At 44.8% G+C, this 18,826-nt stretch overlaps 3 protein-coding genes across 3 annotated transcripts; 2 read left to right on the top strand and 1 right to left on the bottom strand.

The window, feature by feature from the left end:
* Nucleotides 1-786: 786 nt before the first annotated feature.
* F5891DRAFT_1183779 (casein kinase I) lies at nucleotides 787-1,756 on the bottom strand (the record flags this gene model as incomplete). Its single annotated transcript, XM_041366343.1, has 2 exons — nucleotides 787-1,443; nucleotides 1,493-1,756. 2 exons carry the CDS (start codon nucleotides 1,754-1,756, stop codon nucleotides 787-789), a joined length of 921 nt encoding a protein of 306 aa, XP_041230652.1.
* A 906-nt stretch (nucleotides 1,757-2,662) lies between these two features.
* Nucleotides 2,663-3,598, top strand: F5891DRAFT_1010788 (uncharacterized protein). Its single transcript, XM_041360641.1, has 5 exons — nucleotides 2,663-2,715; nucleotides 2,820-3,171; nucleotides 3,230-3,278; nucleotides 3,331-3,533; nucleotides 3,582-3,598. The coding sequence occupies exons 2-4, from the start codon at nucleotides 3,085-3,087 to the stop codon at nucleotides 3,432-3,434; spliced, it is 240 nt and encodes a 79-aa protein (XP_041230651.1). The 5' UTR covers nucleotides 2,663-2,715; nucleotides 2,820-3,084; the 3' UTR covers nucleotides 3,435-3,533; nucleotides 3,582-3,598.
* A 6,639-nt stretch (nucleotides 3,599-10,237) lies between these two features.
* On the top strand, nucleotides 10,238-11,591 carry F5891DRAFT_976635 (uncharacterized protein; the record flags this gene model as incomplete). Its single annotated transcript, XM_041376632.1, has 5 exons — nucleotides 10,238-10,309; nucleotides 10,365-10,573; nucleotides 11,019-11,196; nucleotides 11,398-11,458; nucleotides 11,539-11,591. 5 exons carry the CDS (start codon nucleotides 10,238-10,240, stop codon nucleotides 11,589-11,591), a joined length of 573 nt encoding a protein of 190 aa, XP_041230650.1.
* Nucleotides 11,592-18,826: the final 7,235 nt, after the last annotated feature.

Here is an 18,826-nt window from a genome sequence, read left to right as displayed (position 1 = left end):
TGCCCTGCCCACGTTGGCGAGGAGGCATATTGGAGATGGTGAAAATCTGACCACATAATTCACTGTTTATATAGGTGAGTATCAGAGCACAAGGTGTCGCAGTAACGAAAGGAAGCAGTGCATTAGCCAAATCCCCTCCATGTGGCAAGTTGGGCGTATGCCACATAATAAATTGCACCCTGATCACTGATTAGTGATACGATGAGGGTAATAATGGTAGCCAGATGTTCCAGACTCCAGATCTCTATCAAAAAATACTGTTAGAATAATCTCTGAGCCACGATGCATCCATAACACTGTGCAATCAATCAGGTGAAAGGAAGTACCTTTATCAATCGGCCGATCAGTTGAATGACACCCAGGGAAAAGGCAGTGGGGTGTTGGAGCCTGTATGTTAATAGAAATGCAATATAAAGGTCTATGATTCAGCGGTCAATCATAACGACCCCTTCATGGGAGTTGTGCAGCTTGAAGGCCTGTGCTGTGTGCAGCATGGTTCTACTGTGGGAATCGGGAAATTTAGGAAGTGGAGAACAATTTTCATTGGCATAATGTAACTGTACAGCTTAATTTGTCAGACCTACAGGCTACAGCATTGGTAATATATATACATGTATGTAAAGAGAACATATAATTTCACCAGAGTGTCACGATCTAGCAACCAGTCTCTTTTTTCTGGCATGGTGTTGAAGTAATTGCACATGGCAGGGAGTTGTTATGTGGATGTAAGCTTGCAGACAATCAATCTTAGCTTCATTTCACAAGTGGGAAGATGAAATGGGATACTCACATACGAGTCGATCTACGAGGAGGCATTACCTTCAGCAGGCATGGGGTCACCACCTCAGCTACCAAGCATTCGCCGGAGAATGGAGGGGAACATGTGACTATTGTGACAGGATCACCGGACTGGCTGAAATCTAGCAAGTCCATTGTTGGTACAGAAAATGTAGCACGAATACCATGAATCAATGAACGAAGGTGGTCGTAGTCCGGGTCCTCTGAGAATGCAAGAGAGCATGTGTAGATAAGCATAGTAGCGAACTCAACAGGAATACCACGACATAGAGCTTCAATGGTGGTGTTTGCTTTGCGCTCGAGCATAGAAGAGCTAGATAGCTTCCCATGGTCACCGGTTAACCATGGGAGAGACCCATGCAAGAAATAGATCAGCATGTATGCGAGTGACTCGAGATTGTCACGACGACCTGGCTCGACTCCTAAGTGATTGTTTGTTGAGGCAAAGGCGGGAGTGCCAGTGAGACGTCGATTATGATGGAATGGTACATGGAGTCTGGTTGAAGTGTCGCAGTATTCCTTTGTGATGCCAAAATCAATGATAAAGGCAGTGTGCCTCAAATCATGGAGACCCACCATGACATTCTGCAGTTTAATGTCACCATGGACATAATTATGTGAGTGGATGTACTCGAGACATGAGAGCTGTGAATGGGTTAGCTATCTGCAGTGGCCCTACTACAAACTGACTGACCAGCTGGTCCGCTAAGTTGACAACAGTGTGAAGGGAGAATTTGCGATTATGTGCAAGGAAAAGATTGTGCAGCGATGACCCGAGGAGGTCAAGAACTAAAGTGTGATATGTCGACTCTCTGCCGAACCAAAAAGCGCGGGGAATTCCAACTCCACCTTTGAGTCGTTTTAAAATATAATATTCATGCTGTACAGAAGATGACCCATCGATTATGGGTTCAAGTTTAACAGCAACCGTGTCACTGGTAATGATGTTTTTGTGCATGGTACATGACAGCTAAACATTGGGATCCATACATTAAATCTGAATGAAAATGAAGTTGGTATGTAAAAGACATACCATATGAGCTGGATCCCTAAACATCGCCAAGCCTGAACCTGCCATCAACTCGAATGGGGACCTTATTCATCATATAAGAGTAACAAAAATACAACAATGGATCCAAGTTGCAATGAATCAAAAGTGTCACTGAGTGAGACTGTGAGAGAACTTTGGACCAGATGCCATGTTTGCAAACCAGCTTGAGCTGGCTAAAGCCGGCTTAAACCGTAGTTCTCAATTTTTTGGGTTGAAGCTGGTTTGATTGAGTTCATGTGACTAGCAAACCACATTCAATTCGAATCAGTGACTCAGTTTGCATTGGGTCAGCCAAGTTATTAGTAAACCGGACAAGACCGAGCCTGAGCAGACCAGAACTGAACCATGGCATTACTAACAGCTGATGGTGGCCTTGACAGGAGGTGTCAGAGGAGGCTTTCATTGTGTGAGTTGACTCACCTCTTGCTCAGCTGAGCCATCTGACGATGGGCTTCGGACCAAATCAGATGCAGCCAACAAACAAAACTCCAGCATGACTCGCTTGAGGGAGTTGAAGCAACTCATGACATTAGAAAGCAAAAGTTTTTGATTAGAAATTGAGTGAGTATCAAGGGCTTCGAAGAAGTTAATCTGCCTACCGTGCATCAAGTGACTTGAGAGGTGAAGAGCCAGAGGCTCCGCAGGAGATGTTGGACTCAGCTGTACATGATGACTGTATGAGCACAGGAGTAAAAGGATTAGTAATCCCTGGACCCGATTAGGGTACAGGTATAACAAAAAAATCCTCTGTCCCATGATTGGTACTGGCCCATTGGTGGTCCGCTCAATTTGCTTGTTTCGGTCCACAATTTCTGAAGGCAGCAAAGAGCAATTCAGACAAGAGGCCTCAAGTTATTGTATTGCCAGTATGGAATTAATTTTGTTTCACCCAACTCTAACTCATTTTTCAGGAATGTTTCAACTTGCCGTACGGCTTTGTTCACTTCCCCGCATATGCCGAGAACATCAGCTACACTGTTGGTAAGGAGTATGATATTCAAGCGAGTGTAAGCGAAAGTGTTAAGATGCTATTTTCTGCTGTGAAGGAGGCATGAATCTGGCTCATCGGAGGTCATACCTCGCTCAAATGTGTGGCAAAGGGATAGAAAGTTTATATTTTGTCTAACAGATTCGATACCCAAGAGAGATGTGGAGACAAACAACATCTACAACACCTGCACTGTGTATTCTCCGACAGGTGTCAAGTTCCCTGAAACTCTTTCCAATCAACACTGATGCACGTGGATGGAGGTGCACTTGTTGCATCACATCGCAAGGTTCACCTATTTGACATTGATATCCCTGGGAAGATAAAATTCAAGGTATACCCTTTACTAGTTCTCGCTTTAGCGTCTTTTCTGGATCTCATCGTACCTACAGGAGAGCAAAACATTGACAGGAGGAACAACGGCGAACTATTTTGACACTGGTGTGAACCTCATTCAACGTGCTTGCACCACACTCAATGAAACTCTCCTAAGAATTTGCACGTATTGGGCTCGGTTTGTGCTACAATGTCAGGTTCCCGCTGGCGATGATTGCAGCACAGCGAGGTTCGTGGTTACCTGATTTATACGAAAAATGAAAAACACACAAACTCTTAAGGTTGTCATGCCATGATCTATCCTGGGGCATTTAACCTCACCACTGGACCTTTGCATTGGGAACTGCTTCAATGAGCTCGGTAGCGTGTTGTCCAACTGTGTTCAATAGTTCCTGACGTAGCCTTCAGGGCCAATGATAACGAGGGTGTGGCCCTGGCTGAATTGCTGGCCAGCGATGCCAGACTGCATTATGCTTGTACCTCGAATATTTACAGCCTTTTGAGAAACTAATGTTATCTGCGATTGTTTTGACGCGTGTGGGACCAAAATCGATATCACTCTTAAGCCCTTCGGCAGCTAACACTAGTATGATGGTGTGCCAAGTTCTGCACTACTATGTACATATGTACAAAATGTGTACATGAGTCAAACAGGTGAGCCTGAGATAAAGCATGTCACGACACAAAAAAAAATTGGTAACTGATGGAGAATCTCTGTCGGCGTGTCCTGATAAACATTGAAACCTGACGAAAGGTCAATGTACAGCTACAGCTGAAAATGCAAAACTCAGTCTTACCTTCAACACCTAATAATGGATTGAGCATCCTTGAGTTTGCTCCCTTGCAGGAGGTCTTCAAGCTGCTTCTCTAAAATAGCTTTGATTTTGCTCTCTAGTTTTGCTTGAATGCCAGTACTCCACTTGTGCAGTTTCTTCCCCAGTTCAACAACTGTTTCAAGAATGTAGCCAGTTGTTGTTGTGTTCTTCACACCCGATGAAGCAACAGATTTCTTAATCTTCTCGAAAGTGCCTGAACAGAGTGCAGAAGTGAATTGTGCATGAATCTCAACAGCTCCATGACCCAGGCTTTGCTGGAGAGGGCAGACATATGATAGGGCTCTGGATCCTTTGCATACACAGACTCTAATATATTGGCTGTAGCACTGATCAGAATACTAACAAGAAGAATTGAATATTGGACAAGGCAATGTCGAGTTTCTGGGTGTTGGGGCACATAAGGTGGGAGTTACGATTGAACACTCATTGCTGTAGGACATAGATCAAGGACAATGTGTATAGTGTATAGGCAACTGCATGGGTTTCGGAAACCCGTGCGGGTGGTGGGTATGGGTGTCCCGAGGGTGTGGATGGGGGTCCATGTTTCAGGCACCCGCACCCTCACCCATACCTGCAGCTTGGGTTGACACGTCAAAATCACTATATTTCGCTACCTAAACGGGAAATCGGCTACTCATACTGTACAGTTGTTAAAAAAATCAATAGCAAGCATATCAGTATCACTATCCTCTAGCCGTGAGTCATAGACATCATGCAGCCAAACATATTCACAAAAATGGCAAAATGAGTCACCAAACTCATGGACAAGGCAAAGGCAGCCCTCGAAGAGAAGCTTGATGGCCCCTCGACTAAGAAACGGAAGAATGACATGAATAGGGAAAATGTGGCACCAAGCCAGTCCAAGAAGGCTAAAAGTATCCCGAACCATGGTCGCACAAAGGATGACATGGAAGACAATGTCACAGCTACTCCGAGTCCCGCAGCTACACCAGTACAGGGACATCGAGCAGTGGTTCATACAAAGAGGAAGAGGCTGATCTGCATAATGATGTGATCATGGTCGATGATGACGAGAGCAACGATGATGCCAATGAGACTCGCAATCCAAGTCCAGACATTGAAACTGCTGAAGATGAGCTCAGTATGCAATATGATCTTCAATTAAAACAATTTGTTAATCAGATGATAGCTCAACTAATAAAGGAGTGGTGCTCACCTGTATATGCATTCTTCGAGCCCAAACCCTGTATCATTGAGCACAATGGATGTCACGCACATCAGTTCAAGTGCTGTGCTCGAGGATGCAAAACTACAATTCAACGATTCCTTGACAAAAAGGATGCGAGGTCTACTGGTAACATGCAGAAGCACGTCAAATCATGCTGGGGTGATGAGGTTCTGCAATCTGCAGACCAAGCCAAAGATGCCCAGGAGGTTTGGACTAAGATAGTTGGTAGCATCCTATGGAGTGGGTCAATCACAACATCATTCGAGCGAAAAGGCAAGGGGAAAGTGACATACTCGCATTGCCAACATACACGGACTGAGACAAAGTACGCCATCATCTTTCCTAATTGGATTGAGAGCTGAGATAGCCATGATAAGGGCTGAAATTGTTTGTTGGGTCGCCAAAAGTCTACGACCGTTTGAAATCGTCAGGGACAGGGGATTTCAGTCTCTTATGAAGACCGGAAGACCTGAATATTACTTACTTTCGCCTGCTACAGTGTCACGTGACATTTGGTTGGTCTTTGCCAGGACAAGACAGCGCATAGCTAAAATCACAAAGGCACGGTCATCATTTAAACATAGCGCAGCATGAATCTAATATACTCACCGGCAGGAACATGAAGGTAAAGTCAACTTCACAACAGATGGATGGACTTCAACAAACCATCGAGCTTTGGTCACTGTATCTGCGCACCTCAAACATAAAGGAGTGCCGCTGAGTCTGCCATTAGATATTGTTGAGATACCAAAAGTAAGGATGACTTACTTTGGCCTGACTTGATTGATATTGAGCATGTTAGTCGCATACCAGCAAGGAATTAGCGGGAGCGTTTGAACAGATACTAGATGATTTTGGAATCATAGAAAAAGTTAGTCCAATCAACACAATGTATTCAATGAGACTTACTGCAATGAAGATCCTGGCTGTTACATGCGACAACGCATTGAATAACACAGTAATGATATGAACTCAGTACCGCACTCCCCGACTTTGGTGGAAAAGCATTGCACACACGGTACTTTTTGCACACCGTCAATCTTGTAGTGAAGTCCTTGCTCCGTGAATTCAAGGCATCCACAAACGACGAGGACACAGAAGAGTTGATAGCTGATGACGAAGATGACATGGATGGCTTGGTCGATGAAGTTTCTTTGTTGACAGATATCGAGCAGGAAAACCTTAGGAATAGTGTGTGTCCCATCAAGTTAGTACTCACAAAGGTGGGAGTTCAGATCATGAAACATACCTTGAAAATTGACATAGTACCTAGCTTTGCAAACTTGGATTCAAGATCATACATTCGACTGTCAAACTCCACCCGGCCTGGCATGAAATTCTTGAAGCTTTGAAGATGAGGGTTACGACACTCCCACAGGATGTTTCCACACACTGGAACTCGACATTCGACATGATTGAGTATGCACTGAGGCATCGAGAGGCGATTGTAGTGCTGCCGCAGTTCGGTTCTGAACCTCGGTTCGAACCAGAACCTTTCTGAACCAGACTCAAGGTCTGGTCACAGGTCCAGCATGGCCCCTGGACCGAACCTTAAGTCCAGTTCGGGGTTCAGAGCTAACCAGAACCAGTTTGGACATGTTCGAACCCCACCAAAACCACCATCTGTCAGCACCTACACTACCTCAATTTTGCTGCTGCTGCAAGTCCCTGACTCCTATTGGCTCATAGTTTTGTCTCAAGGTATGTTGTGCATGTAGACTTGACTGACTGACATGTTCTCAGAGTTTGCTGTGCAGGAAGCTCATTGTAGCGTTTTTCCTTCTCCCATGCTTGCAACATCCACAGGCAGCTCCCAGCATTCAAATTTATACATCTATACACAGCCCCATATTTCTCTGCAATCAATGTTTAATTGCCCTGTTTAATTGCCCCACTCTCAAGCCCACCAATCTTGTATGATCTTCCCTACTTTTCATACCGGCATTTTCTCAATTGTCTACTAATCAACTTCCTGATCCATCTGTGGTTGTCCCCACATATATTTTTCAGGTCTTGATTCTTGCAATCCTTGCCACGCGCATGCACCACCATCTCTGGCAGGTGAATCAACATCCGCACAACACCACTGGCGCCATCGTTTTGATGTCCGACATCTCATTTGCAAATCCAAGCATGTTTCTTGTAGCTGGTGGGTTTGGCGTCACATTCACTCTTAGTCTGTGGGATGACATCGTCAGGTGGTCAGTGCCTTATATTACTTGATAGTCTGACCCACTCAATCTCCTTGTTTTAGTTGTTCATCGGCCACTGCTGAAAGCAAGTCCTCCTGTCATGCCGGCTCACAAGCTAGACAAGTTTGTTCAAGAGGTTTTTGGAAACATCCTGGATCTTCAGGAATGCAACAGGAGACTAGTGGAAGCTATGTATGTTCAGCAATGTGAGCAAGCACCGATCATCCAAAGGATCGGGGACATGTTCTTGGATGCTGCGAGAGAGTTCCACTTTGCATATCCGACATACATTGGACATCTTCCCCTTGCTGGAAAGCACTTCAAAGACAAGATCAAGTCCAACGCAGAAATGGGAATGGCACGACATCATAGCCAAGGATGTTCGAGAGAGCCTCAGCAAGGCTGAGGCCAAGTGCCAGTTGTATGTTTGTCTTTTCTTTGAGTTGTCATGAAATACTCAACTGTGTCCAGCATTATATTCGAACTGATCAAAGGCGAGATGGTGTACGCGTGTTGTTCTTTGCAAGTACTCGATCTTAATATTATAGCTCATTTTTGCCACCACAGATTTATATCCAGGCCCTGCGAGAAGTCCCCTAGAGCACCATCCCAACGCTGCTGTGTTCCCAATGCCCACTTACCCTTCGCGAGATCTCCTCATCTTCTTCCCTCCTCCTACTCTTGTCCACACTCATCTAAGCCATGTCAGCAGTTGCTGATGTGCACTGGGCGTTTGTGCATGGTGTTCATGGTGGAGCTCCGGCCCATCATCTGCAAGCTTGGTCAAACCCAGTTCGAACGCAAACTGGACCTCCTGAACACGTTCGGTGACGTTCGGTCCAGGGTTTGACCAAACAGCTAAACCGAACCTATGGTTCGGTTTGGTGTTTGGAAAATTTGGCCCAAGAACCGGACTGAACCGGACTTCGGCAGCACTAGGCGATTGATGCCGTGACCCAGCGACGAGACCTGGGCTTGTGACAACTTGAGTTAACAGACCACAAATGGGTAATTGTGGAGCAATTACGGGACATCTTGAAGGTGTGTGCACATATGTAACCATATGTAACACTGTATATTACTTAATTAGTAACACTTACATAACACTTTGCTCTAGATCCTCAAGGATGCAACGCTGTTCTTCTCGTGTTCAACCCAAACTTGGTGACCGTTATCCCAGCAATGGACCTAATCGATGAGAAACTGACCACTTACTCCCTGAATGCTTCATTCCTTCCATCAATTCATGTAGCTGTAGGACTCGCCAAAAAGACATTGAATCGCTATTGCCAACTGACAGATACATTGGAAGTGTACCGTATTGCCATGGGTAAGTTTCTTTCTTAATCTATGTCATTTGTCTGACCTCTTACTTTTAGTTCTACACCCGCGTCACAAACTCACATATTTCAGATGTGCGAAGTGGGAAGACACTTGGATTGAAACTGCCGAGACACTTGTACGGGAGACATTTGAGCGCTCATACTCTGACTCAATGTTGGCAGCCTCACACACAGACTCTGAGGCAGACGATGGTATAGCAGCAGAAGTTTCTTCGGTGAGTTTTATTGTCTGTTTTGATGCACTCGCTGACTCGCAACCTATCTACATCCACAGGGCAACATCTTTGACAATATCCCTGCGCTTGCACCCCCGACAAGTCACTCTGTAAACGAACTTGACAGGTACCTGGGCACTGACATTGAGCATGTCGAGGACCCCCTTGCTTGGTGGTATGAATGTTGTATTGTTTATCTGTGCCTTTCTTGCATGGCGTTAGATTATCTTAGTATACCTGGTATGTTTTGTTTTTACATTTATTTCGTATTAAGGAGCTAACTATTTGACTATGGTAGCTACTTCCGTGGATGTTGAACGTCTTTTTAGTCGTGGGCATCTCCTCCTTTCACATGTTCGCTCTCAATTATCAGCTCAGTCAACCCGCGCACTCCTGTGCCTCACATATTGGAGCAAGCTCAATCTAGTGAAGACAGAGGATGTCATGTCTGTTGCAGCACTTGCAGATGTTGAAGGTGAGGAGGAGCAGGAGCTCGAGATTGGGTGGGATGCCATTAAATTAGAGTAGCTACATTTTGTACATGAACTGTTTGAATTTGCAGCGACCCGCGATTATACCCTTTGCAGGTTACTGTGCGGGTCATTTACCCGTCCACCCACACAAAAACCCAGACCCGCTTTGAGGGTATGGGTATTCCTCCGGGTGTGGGTGTGGGTACGAGCGCTGACACCCGGGGGTTTACCCGTGCAGTTGCCTAATAGTGTATCGATAACAGCTGGTGTTAGGGTTGGACAAATACAGCTATAATTTGAGCTCCAACATCTGGGATGCTTCAAGCCAAGAAGCCTCACCTGACATTTGCCAAACCTCAGTCAACATCTCATTGCTGAACTGGCTCTTAGTCTTGATGTCAAATATTCTAATCTAAAGTCTCTACTCTATTCTACACATAACCACAGATTAATCAGCTCCAAGCCAAATAAGGACTTTGTGATTTTACTGATGAAAATGAGTGAAATATGAGTGTGCTACATTGTGATTGCAGGCCAGAGATGTTATTCAAATTTCAGAGCAAACTAATATCAGCGGTGTACGAAGTCCTACTGCCTATTATGGATGTGTGACATGCGTGACGAGCATAGTTAAAATACCGCATTACTCCGATTTAAATCTTTGTATAACAGCATAAATGCTCGTTTAAACAATGTTGATTTCGAACCATTATATATTTCGAGATTTCAATCACTTTGGAAATGTCAACTTCGTCCCCAATTCCCCTGACACCTCAACATCTTAGCTGCTTTCTTCATGGATGCAATAACTCCAGTATGCCTGCAGAACCGGACTGCTCTTCGAAGTTACAAATGGCTGGACATAACCGAGAGCTGCAGGCACATTTGGTACGTACAAGGATTTACGCTTCATCTACCCCACAATCACTAAGGGGTCTGTAAGATGTCACTTGATGACATTGAGTTGAATGAAGATGATCAAGACAGACTGTTCACCGAGTATACCATCAACACAGTTCACGCAAGCTATGCCGCAGCACAGTCGCGAGTCCAGCAGTATACCCAATTATTGACGCTCCTTAGATGCAAGGAAGATGAGTGGGCACGGAAAGTGGAGAAAGCAAAGAACATCTTGCCGCATTACAAACCCAAGTGGGTTTTGCAGGCGCAGTGATGCTTTCTCATACATATGTACTTTATTCAGCAACTCGTTACTCACCTTAATCTGCCCTTGTAGACTTCATTATATTGATTCTTAATTTACTAAGTGCAACATCAGCGTGTAAGATTCACCAGATTTATCTCTTAATAATCAATATATGCTCTTTGTATCCATGGCACGAATCGAACAGTTCAACGTTACGTCATTGATTTGTTGAGTGAATATAGAAATGTCCAATAAGGATATGTATGAAGGTGGCAGACCTGAGTCAGCATTCTGTTGTTTGGACTGGCTTTGACTGGAAAAAAAGCAATCCAGTCTCTATTGCATCGGGTCCATATGGCTGCATAGTCACTTAGGCCCAGGAATGTATTTCTCTCAGCCGCCTTATGTTCTGTTGGTGATAATCTTAATTCTTTCAATGGTGTCCTGCAGTACATTGCATTGCTCTTGGGAGAGCGATATGGACTTTCATGGACTCAGCCGACATCATTCGACATGCAAACACTATCAGAAGGCAAGTGCTCTAGCCGCACAGAAAAGAAGGGACCGGGCAAAGGAGTCGACTAAATCATTGCAACTACTACCAACTAGTAGTACTAGGGGCACTCTGGTAAGTCCTAGGTTCAACCTTCTGAGTTCGCTCACCTCCAATCATCATCTGGCACAGCTCGAACCATTCATATTTAAAAACAGTCGTCGTTTGAAACCCATCGCACACTGCAAACATAGCGCGATTTGCATGCCAACGACGCCTATCAATTCAGCCTGTCGTGGTGACGTTCGTGCTAGCCCCTCAACTTTGGCATTCCAGGATACAGACATGTTGGATACTGTGATGGACGATATCATTGAACAAGATGATAATATCACAGGTGCGCACCTTTGTAACACTTTGTGTCTGTTGCCTCACCATAAAATTTATGGATAACTAGATTCACTAAATCAACACCAGCGACACATGGTCGGGCTAGTCCTGAGAAATTTCACAGATCTTCTACCTACTGATGAAGACATAAACCCTTCTGATTCTTTTGGGAGCGATCCGCCTCCCATGACTGCGAATCCGGCTCCACCCCAGCACAGGATCCAAAGAGTAATTTTGACGCTGCATAAATCTCTTCAAACGGCGTTTAACGCATTTGGGCTATGTCGACATTATCCTAGGCAGCCTTCCTTCGAGCCGGATAGACTCATCTCGTCCTCGCTACTATCTACTTCGTGTCCAATGAGTACCTCTAATGCACATGACGCCCAGATGCCCGGACAATCTCCAGAACCGCCATATCCCTTCCCCAACATGACTACTTACCGTTGTAGAAACAACAATACAATGAGGAACAAAAGAAGCTCCTGACTGTATCTGTAAAAGTTGTAAGGTCGCGCGCTGCCTAGTCTGCGTTACTTGAGAAGCAAGTGCGTTCGACCCTATAGGGGAAGTGAGTGCAGCAAGGATCTAGAAGTGTGCGCTTAAGCGAAGTGCGAGAAAGCGCAGGAGCGCGCAAGGTACAAAGGCGCGGGAACGCGCGCGCGTATTAGCGCGAAGCGCGGGAAAGTGCGCGCGCGTATGCGGAAATGAGAAACTAAGCTTAAGTAGTGATATAAAGCAAGATAAGAGATATAAGAGTGCAAAATGTAAAGGAATAGCTTTCTACTATATTCTGCTAAGTAGTAAGTGGGTAGTAACTAGTAAGTGAAAAGTAGGAAAAGTAGGTCCAGTGTAGTATGTACTGCTGGCGCTTATATAGCGCGCCTAAGCGCGCTCATGCGGAGCCGAAGCGCTACCGAGTAGGTATGTAAAAATATATATGAGTGAGAAACTATGATAAAAATAAAGGTGGAACTATGCTAATAAAGGAAATGGAAATATACATACTAGGGAGCTTGGTGGACAGTGGATGGATGCATCTGGATGGCTGGCGCTATAGGGCGCGCAAGCGCGGGAACGCGCGCGCGCGTATACATCATGAAGCACGGGAATGGTGCGCGCATGGCGCGCGTTGCGTGGGAAAGCTGCGCCTCATATAGAGATAGCTGCGGGTAGCGCACAGAGTAATGCTATGAGTTCGTGCTGTATACTCCTTGGTGAAAACTACCATATCACGCCATGAGAGGCATGATTCTCTACACCGTCTCATGATGTGGATGAACTCCGGCAGCCATCAAAAGTCGGAAAATGAAGTGGCGTGCCTTGTTAAAGATGTAATTCAGGCTGAGGACTTCAATCCCAATGACCTGGATGAATTTTCAGTGAAGAAGAGTTTGCGTGCACTGGACGACGTAGGAAAGGACACTGCCACGTTTCCGGATGACTGGTTAAAGACAGATGTCACCCTCGACATACCCACCAAGTTGAAAGATGACCCATCTTTGTCATTTAGCGTTTCGGGCTTCCATTATCGACCACTTGTAGGCGTGATCCGTTCCGCATTCGCTGACGTCCAAGCCAGCGCATTTCATCTGTTTCCTTTCAAGCACCTGTGGAAGGACCCACTGGACGATCATCAAGAACGTGTGTTCGATGAACTTTATACATCCGACTCATGGCTTGAAGCTCAGGATGACCTGCAGAGGCAACCGAAAGAGCCTGGCTGCTCACTCGAACACGTCATTGCTGGATTAATGTTCTTTTCCAATGCGACTCATCTCGCAACCTTCGGAACCGCCAAGGCTTGGCCCCTTTATCTGTACTTCGGCAATTTAACGAAATATGCACGCTCAGCACCTAAATCTGGTGCGTGCCATCTCGTCGGATTTTTACCTTTGGTATGTTAATTGTCTCTGTATCGTACATCTCTCTCACATATTTTTAGCTTCCGGATCGTGTCAAGGACGTCCTTAGCGTCCTACCTCAGATATCGAAAAGTGGCATATCAGCACTTCACGCACATTGTCGACGGGACTTATTTCACGCATGCTGGAAACATTTGTTGGATGCAGACTTCCTTGAAGCATACCGCCATGGCATTGTACTCCGGTGTCCGGATGGCATAGTAAGAAGGGTGTTTCCGCGTATATTCACTTACTCGGCTGATTATCCAGAAAAGTATGCTTTTTCCGTGTCTATGTTGAGATAATGATTAATATTTTAGGGCTTTAATTGCGGCAATCAAGGACATGGGTTCTTGCCCATGTCCACGCTGTCTCATGCCGAAAGCCATGTTTGATCTCTTAGGCCTGGCTAAAGATATGCATGATCGTCTAGCTAACATTCGGACTTACTGTCTGAAGAGGGTAACCAGCGCACGCGAGTTCATTTATAGGTCTGGAAATACTGTTGACGGCTCAAAGGTACAGGCAACTCTTGGAGAAGGGTCATGGGTGCCAACTATGATGAGTACCTTTGGAGTCGATACATTCGATTAATAGCACTACCTCACCTGTGACTAGAACTCATTTGTAGAAAAACTCGGACCCCTAGGCTTGGACGACTTTCGCATGCTAGTTGTCGATTTCATGCACGAATGTGAGCTAGGTACATGGAAGGCTCTGTTTACCCACCTCATTCGTCTACTCCATGCGATTCCGGGCGGCGACCGCCTGGTGGCAACTCTCGACAACAGGTTTGTCGCATATCATTCTGCTCACAGACTTCAAACTGACGGCATTTATCTTAGATTTCACTGTGTCCCGTCGTATGGCAATGGTGTCATATGCAAATTTGCTAACAACACATCGGAGATGAAACGACTTGCAGCGCGAGACTTTGAAGATATTTTGCAAGTTCGTTTTATTGGTCAATTTGCTGACATACGTGATTGACATCTATTCCAGTGTGCTATGCCTATCTTCGAAGGGCTTTTTCCAAGTGACCACGATGCAATAATACAGTCAGTTTTGTATATGTTTGCCCAATGGCACGCTCTCGCCAAACTCAGGATGCATTCCGACAACACCTTATCACTTTTGGACGAGACCTTTAAGCGCCTCTCTGTCACAACCCCTTAAATGAATTAACGCAGGGCAGAGACTAGGACTCAAACAACAAGATAATCACAAAGAGGATAAGGCAGCAGGTACGTCTTGGATTGCTCACTTGGAGATACAAGAGGTTTGAACTAAAGAACTACTGACTACGACGAGCTACCTATATACACATATTGAAACTGAGACTGAAACTGAGTATGAACTAACTAACCAATCAGAATAATTAAAGGTATCGTACGATTCTATATATAACTATGATGTCATAACATGTGCCGCAGCCGCAGTAAGACTCTGGAACATTCCAAGAGTATTGCGAGGCATGACATCAATATCTTCGGCATTGTCCGATAGATCACGTGACTCTGGTATTTCTACAATAGACGCAACAATAGGAACTTCTTCAACAGTAAATACATTCTTATGAATAGGCGCTGTGACTGGGCGCTTAAAGGACTTAGAATTTAGGAATGAATAATGGTTTGTATTTGGAACTCGTGACATTACCCCCTCTCTAGGATGAGCGTCATCGCGAATGAAACTAGGACGAATAAACTTCTTGCGCCATTCCAAAAACTCTTGGGTTTCGAACACCGATTTGTTAATTTTGCGGGGATTTAATGCCTTCGGATTTTGCCGGTGAAATTCTTGAACTTTCAACCGTGCATTCTCAAGGTTTTCCTCAGGTTCCCATGTCGCTTCTTCTATCGGATATCCTTCCCACTCTACTAGGTATTGGAGTTTTGATCTGTGCAGTCTCGAGTCTAGGACTTTTCGTACTATCCATTCGGAATCGCCTTCTGATAAGATCTCTGGTGGCGGACGATGATGTGGAAGTCTTTGGACTAAGGTCGAGGGGGAATGCGGAGTGAGTAATTCTACGTGGAATACCGGATGAATCTGATATTTTGCTGGAAGGTTCAGGCGGTAATTTACATCACCCGTCTTCTCTAGCACTTCAAATGGACCAAGTCGTCGATCAGAGAGTTTCTTATTTGGTCTTTTCTGACGGATATTTTTGGCATTGAGCCAGACCAGATCTCCTTTCTTGAATTGTGGTGCGTCTTTTACTCCTTTATCGTAGAATCTCTTCATCCGTTCATTCGCCATTCGCAGCATACTTTCTGCGTCTTCCTTCGCCTCTTTCATTACATCCACTCGTTCATCAGCTGCAGGTACTTTAGAATTGGAAATTGGTGAAAAAGTGAACTCTGGATCGTATCCGTAGAGTACTTTGAATGGACTATGACCCGTTACAGTGACAGAGTTATTGTGAGCGAATTCTGCTATCGGAAGCCAGTCTACCCAATCATTTTGGCGGTAAGACGTGAACATTCTCAGATATTGCTCTACTTCTTGGTTGATTCTCTCTGTTTGTCCGTCTGTCTGAGGATGATAAGCCGTTGACATGTTCCATTTTATGCCTAGGCGTTTCGACACTTGTCCCATAAACTTGGAGACGAATTGTGTTCCTCTGTCCGATATCACCTGTTTCGGAGTTCCATGGTGTTTCCATACGTTATCTAGGAAAAGTTTCGCGATTCCTCGAGCGTCAACTTCCTTTTTTGTAGGCATGATGTGCGTTTGTTTTGTGTATCGATCAACGACAACAAAAATAGAATCGAACCCTTCGCTTTTAGGCAAATCTACTATCAAATCACAAGTGATTGATTGCCAAGGTCCCGCTGGTATTTCATTTGGTTTAAGCGGACCATGTGGTTGCGTTGGATGAATCTTCGTTGCTCTGCATCTATCACAGCCATCTACGTAATCGTGGACATACTTCGTCATTGAAGGCCACCAATAATTTCTGGAAATCAATTCTAAGGTTTTGGCACGTCCAGGATGTCCAGCCAGTGGAGAGTCGTGAAACAACTCCAATATCTCTCGGCGGATCTCTTTATCGTTTGGAACGTAAACCAGTCCTCGGAATAACACCAATCCATCCTCCACATTCCACTCTTCGACTCCTCTACGTAATTGTACCGGTGCTGCTTTTAGCGTTTGTAGCGCTTTAGCGACTTCAGGTTCTCGTTCTGTGCATTGCCTTATCTTTCTCAGCAATTGTTTTTCTCCTTGCACTAGAACTTGACCTCTTTTAGCAGCTTTTACAGTAAAAAACTCCGGTTTTAACAAAATACGATTAGAGTTGTCGTTTTCTACCCCCCCTCTGTGGTCTTCTCTCCGAGAAAGCTTATCGGCCTTATCATTGACTACACCAGGCTTATGTTGGAGCGTAAATTCATACTCCGCCAGGAACAGACTCCATCTGGCTTGCCTTCTTGTCAACTTTTGGCTCGTCATAAAGTACTCGAGATTTTTATGATCCGTCCAGATCTCCACATGGTGAAGTTTTCCCTGCACATAGTGCCTCCACTCCTCCAACGCTCGAATGATTGCTAGTAACTCTTTGTCATGGATGTCATAATTTCTTTCTGCATCATTCATTGACTTTGAGTAATACGCCACGGGGTGCCATAGGTCATCCTCCATCAGTTGAGATAGAACCGCTCCAGTTGCGTAATCAGAAGCATCGGTTTCTATTTTCATCTTTTTCTCAACGTCAGGCATTACTAGGATCGGAGCTGATGTAAACCTTGACTTCAGTTCATCAAAAGCATTTTGCTGTTTCTCCGTCCAATCCCATTTGACATCTTTCCGTAGCAAATCATTGATTGGTCTAGCGATGTCTGAGAACCCAAAGATAAATCTTCTGTAGAAGTTGGCGAAGCCCATAAATGCTTGAATATCTTTGACGCATTTAGGTACAGGCCATTTCATTACTCCTTCTACCTTCACAGGGTCCATTCGAACACCACCCTTTTCCACTATCAACCCGAGGAACTCGACTTCTGTCTGTTCGAAGCTACATTTTTCAGGCTTCAGATACAGATCATTCTCTTTTAGTCGTTTTAGTACCTCTCGTACAACTTTTCGGTGTTGTTCCCTATTGCCATTTGTGAACACGAGGATATCATCGATATAGACAACTACAGTCTTTCCATCAATTAAATCTCTGAATATCTCGTTCATCATGGTTTGAAACGTGGCAGGGGAGTTTGTTAACCCGAAGTACATCACGGTTGGTTCATGGTGACCAAACGGCGTTTTGAAGGCCGCCTTCCACTCATCTCCTTCTTTCATGCGAATATTATTGTACCCCCATCTTACATCCATCTTGGAGTACATCGTGGCACCGGTTAAAGCATCAATTAAATCTTGAGATCTCGGTAACGGGTATGCATTTTTAACCGTCTTCTCATTGAGCTTTCTATAATCCATTACCGGTCTCAACTTGCCATCTTTTTTGGCCACAAAGAAGAAAGGTGCTGCTACTGGAGATTGTGAATCTCTAATACGTCCCAGTGCAGTTTCGGCTTTTAACCAATCTTTCAAAGTGTCCATCTCCTTAGGTGACAAGGGGTAGGGTTTCGCATTTGGCGGAAGATCGCCATCATCTTTAAGATCTATCGCATGATCCCATTTCTTTCTTTCAGGGAAGCGCTTAGATTCTTCTTCTGAGAAAACTCCCAGGTACTCGTGAAGCCAATCGGGAACCATCTCTTCAACCGATTTCTTCACCTTCGTTGCTTCTTCTGCAACCTTCTGCTCCGTGGCAACCGAGGCTTTATACTTGATCCATTCTCCAGGATACTCTTCATCTTCTATTTCCTCAACTGTCGCCCTCTTCATCGCCATGTCTTCTTCGTCATCCTCTTCTGTGGGAATCAGATCTGGCACTTCTTCTATCTTTTTTTGTTCTTTTCTTTTTTCTTTATTTTTTTGTCTTTGTTCTTTTTTAGTAATACATTTAACCGGGCAACGAGAAAGTGCAAAACGTCCAGCGTTCCAATCTATTTCTGGGTTGTGATATCTTAGCCAATCTATGCCAATAATAACATCATCGCTTCCTAAGTCCGTAACCATGAAGGCTGCTTGATCCTCAACATGGTCACCGATCTTTAGACCTAATTCAGCGTAATGAGTCATTGATCCAGCGGCATTTAACGAGCCATCGATATTTTTAACCGGAATGGGCCTTAATAATTTATGGCACCGGACTTCGTTCTTTTTCACAAACTTTTCGCTAATAAATAATGTCGATGCACCGCAATCTACCAGTGCTTTCACATCTGCTTGTCGGTTCTTTCCCTTCAACGTGATCGGAATGTAAAAATGTTCAGATTTGGATCTAATATATACTTCTGATACATCCGAGAACGTAGATAGGATGGAGAAACGATTGTTCGGGTCTAAGTTCGCAGACTTTGACTTCGACCCCTCTAAAAACCCTTGCCTTCCTTGGAGCTGACCCAAGC

Source organism: Suillus fuscotomentosus (assembly GCF_016647785.1).
Source record: "Suillus fuscotomentosus strain FC203 chromosome Unknown F5891scaffold_8, whole genome shotgun sequence".
Classification (NCBI taxonomy): domain Eukaryota; kingdom Fungi; phylum Basidiomycota; class Agaricomycetes; order Boletales; family Suillaceae; genus Suillus; species Suillus fuscotomentosus.
This window is presented reverse-complemented; position numbering and strand designations above follow the sequence as displayed.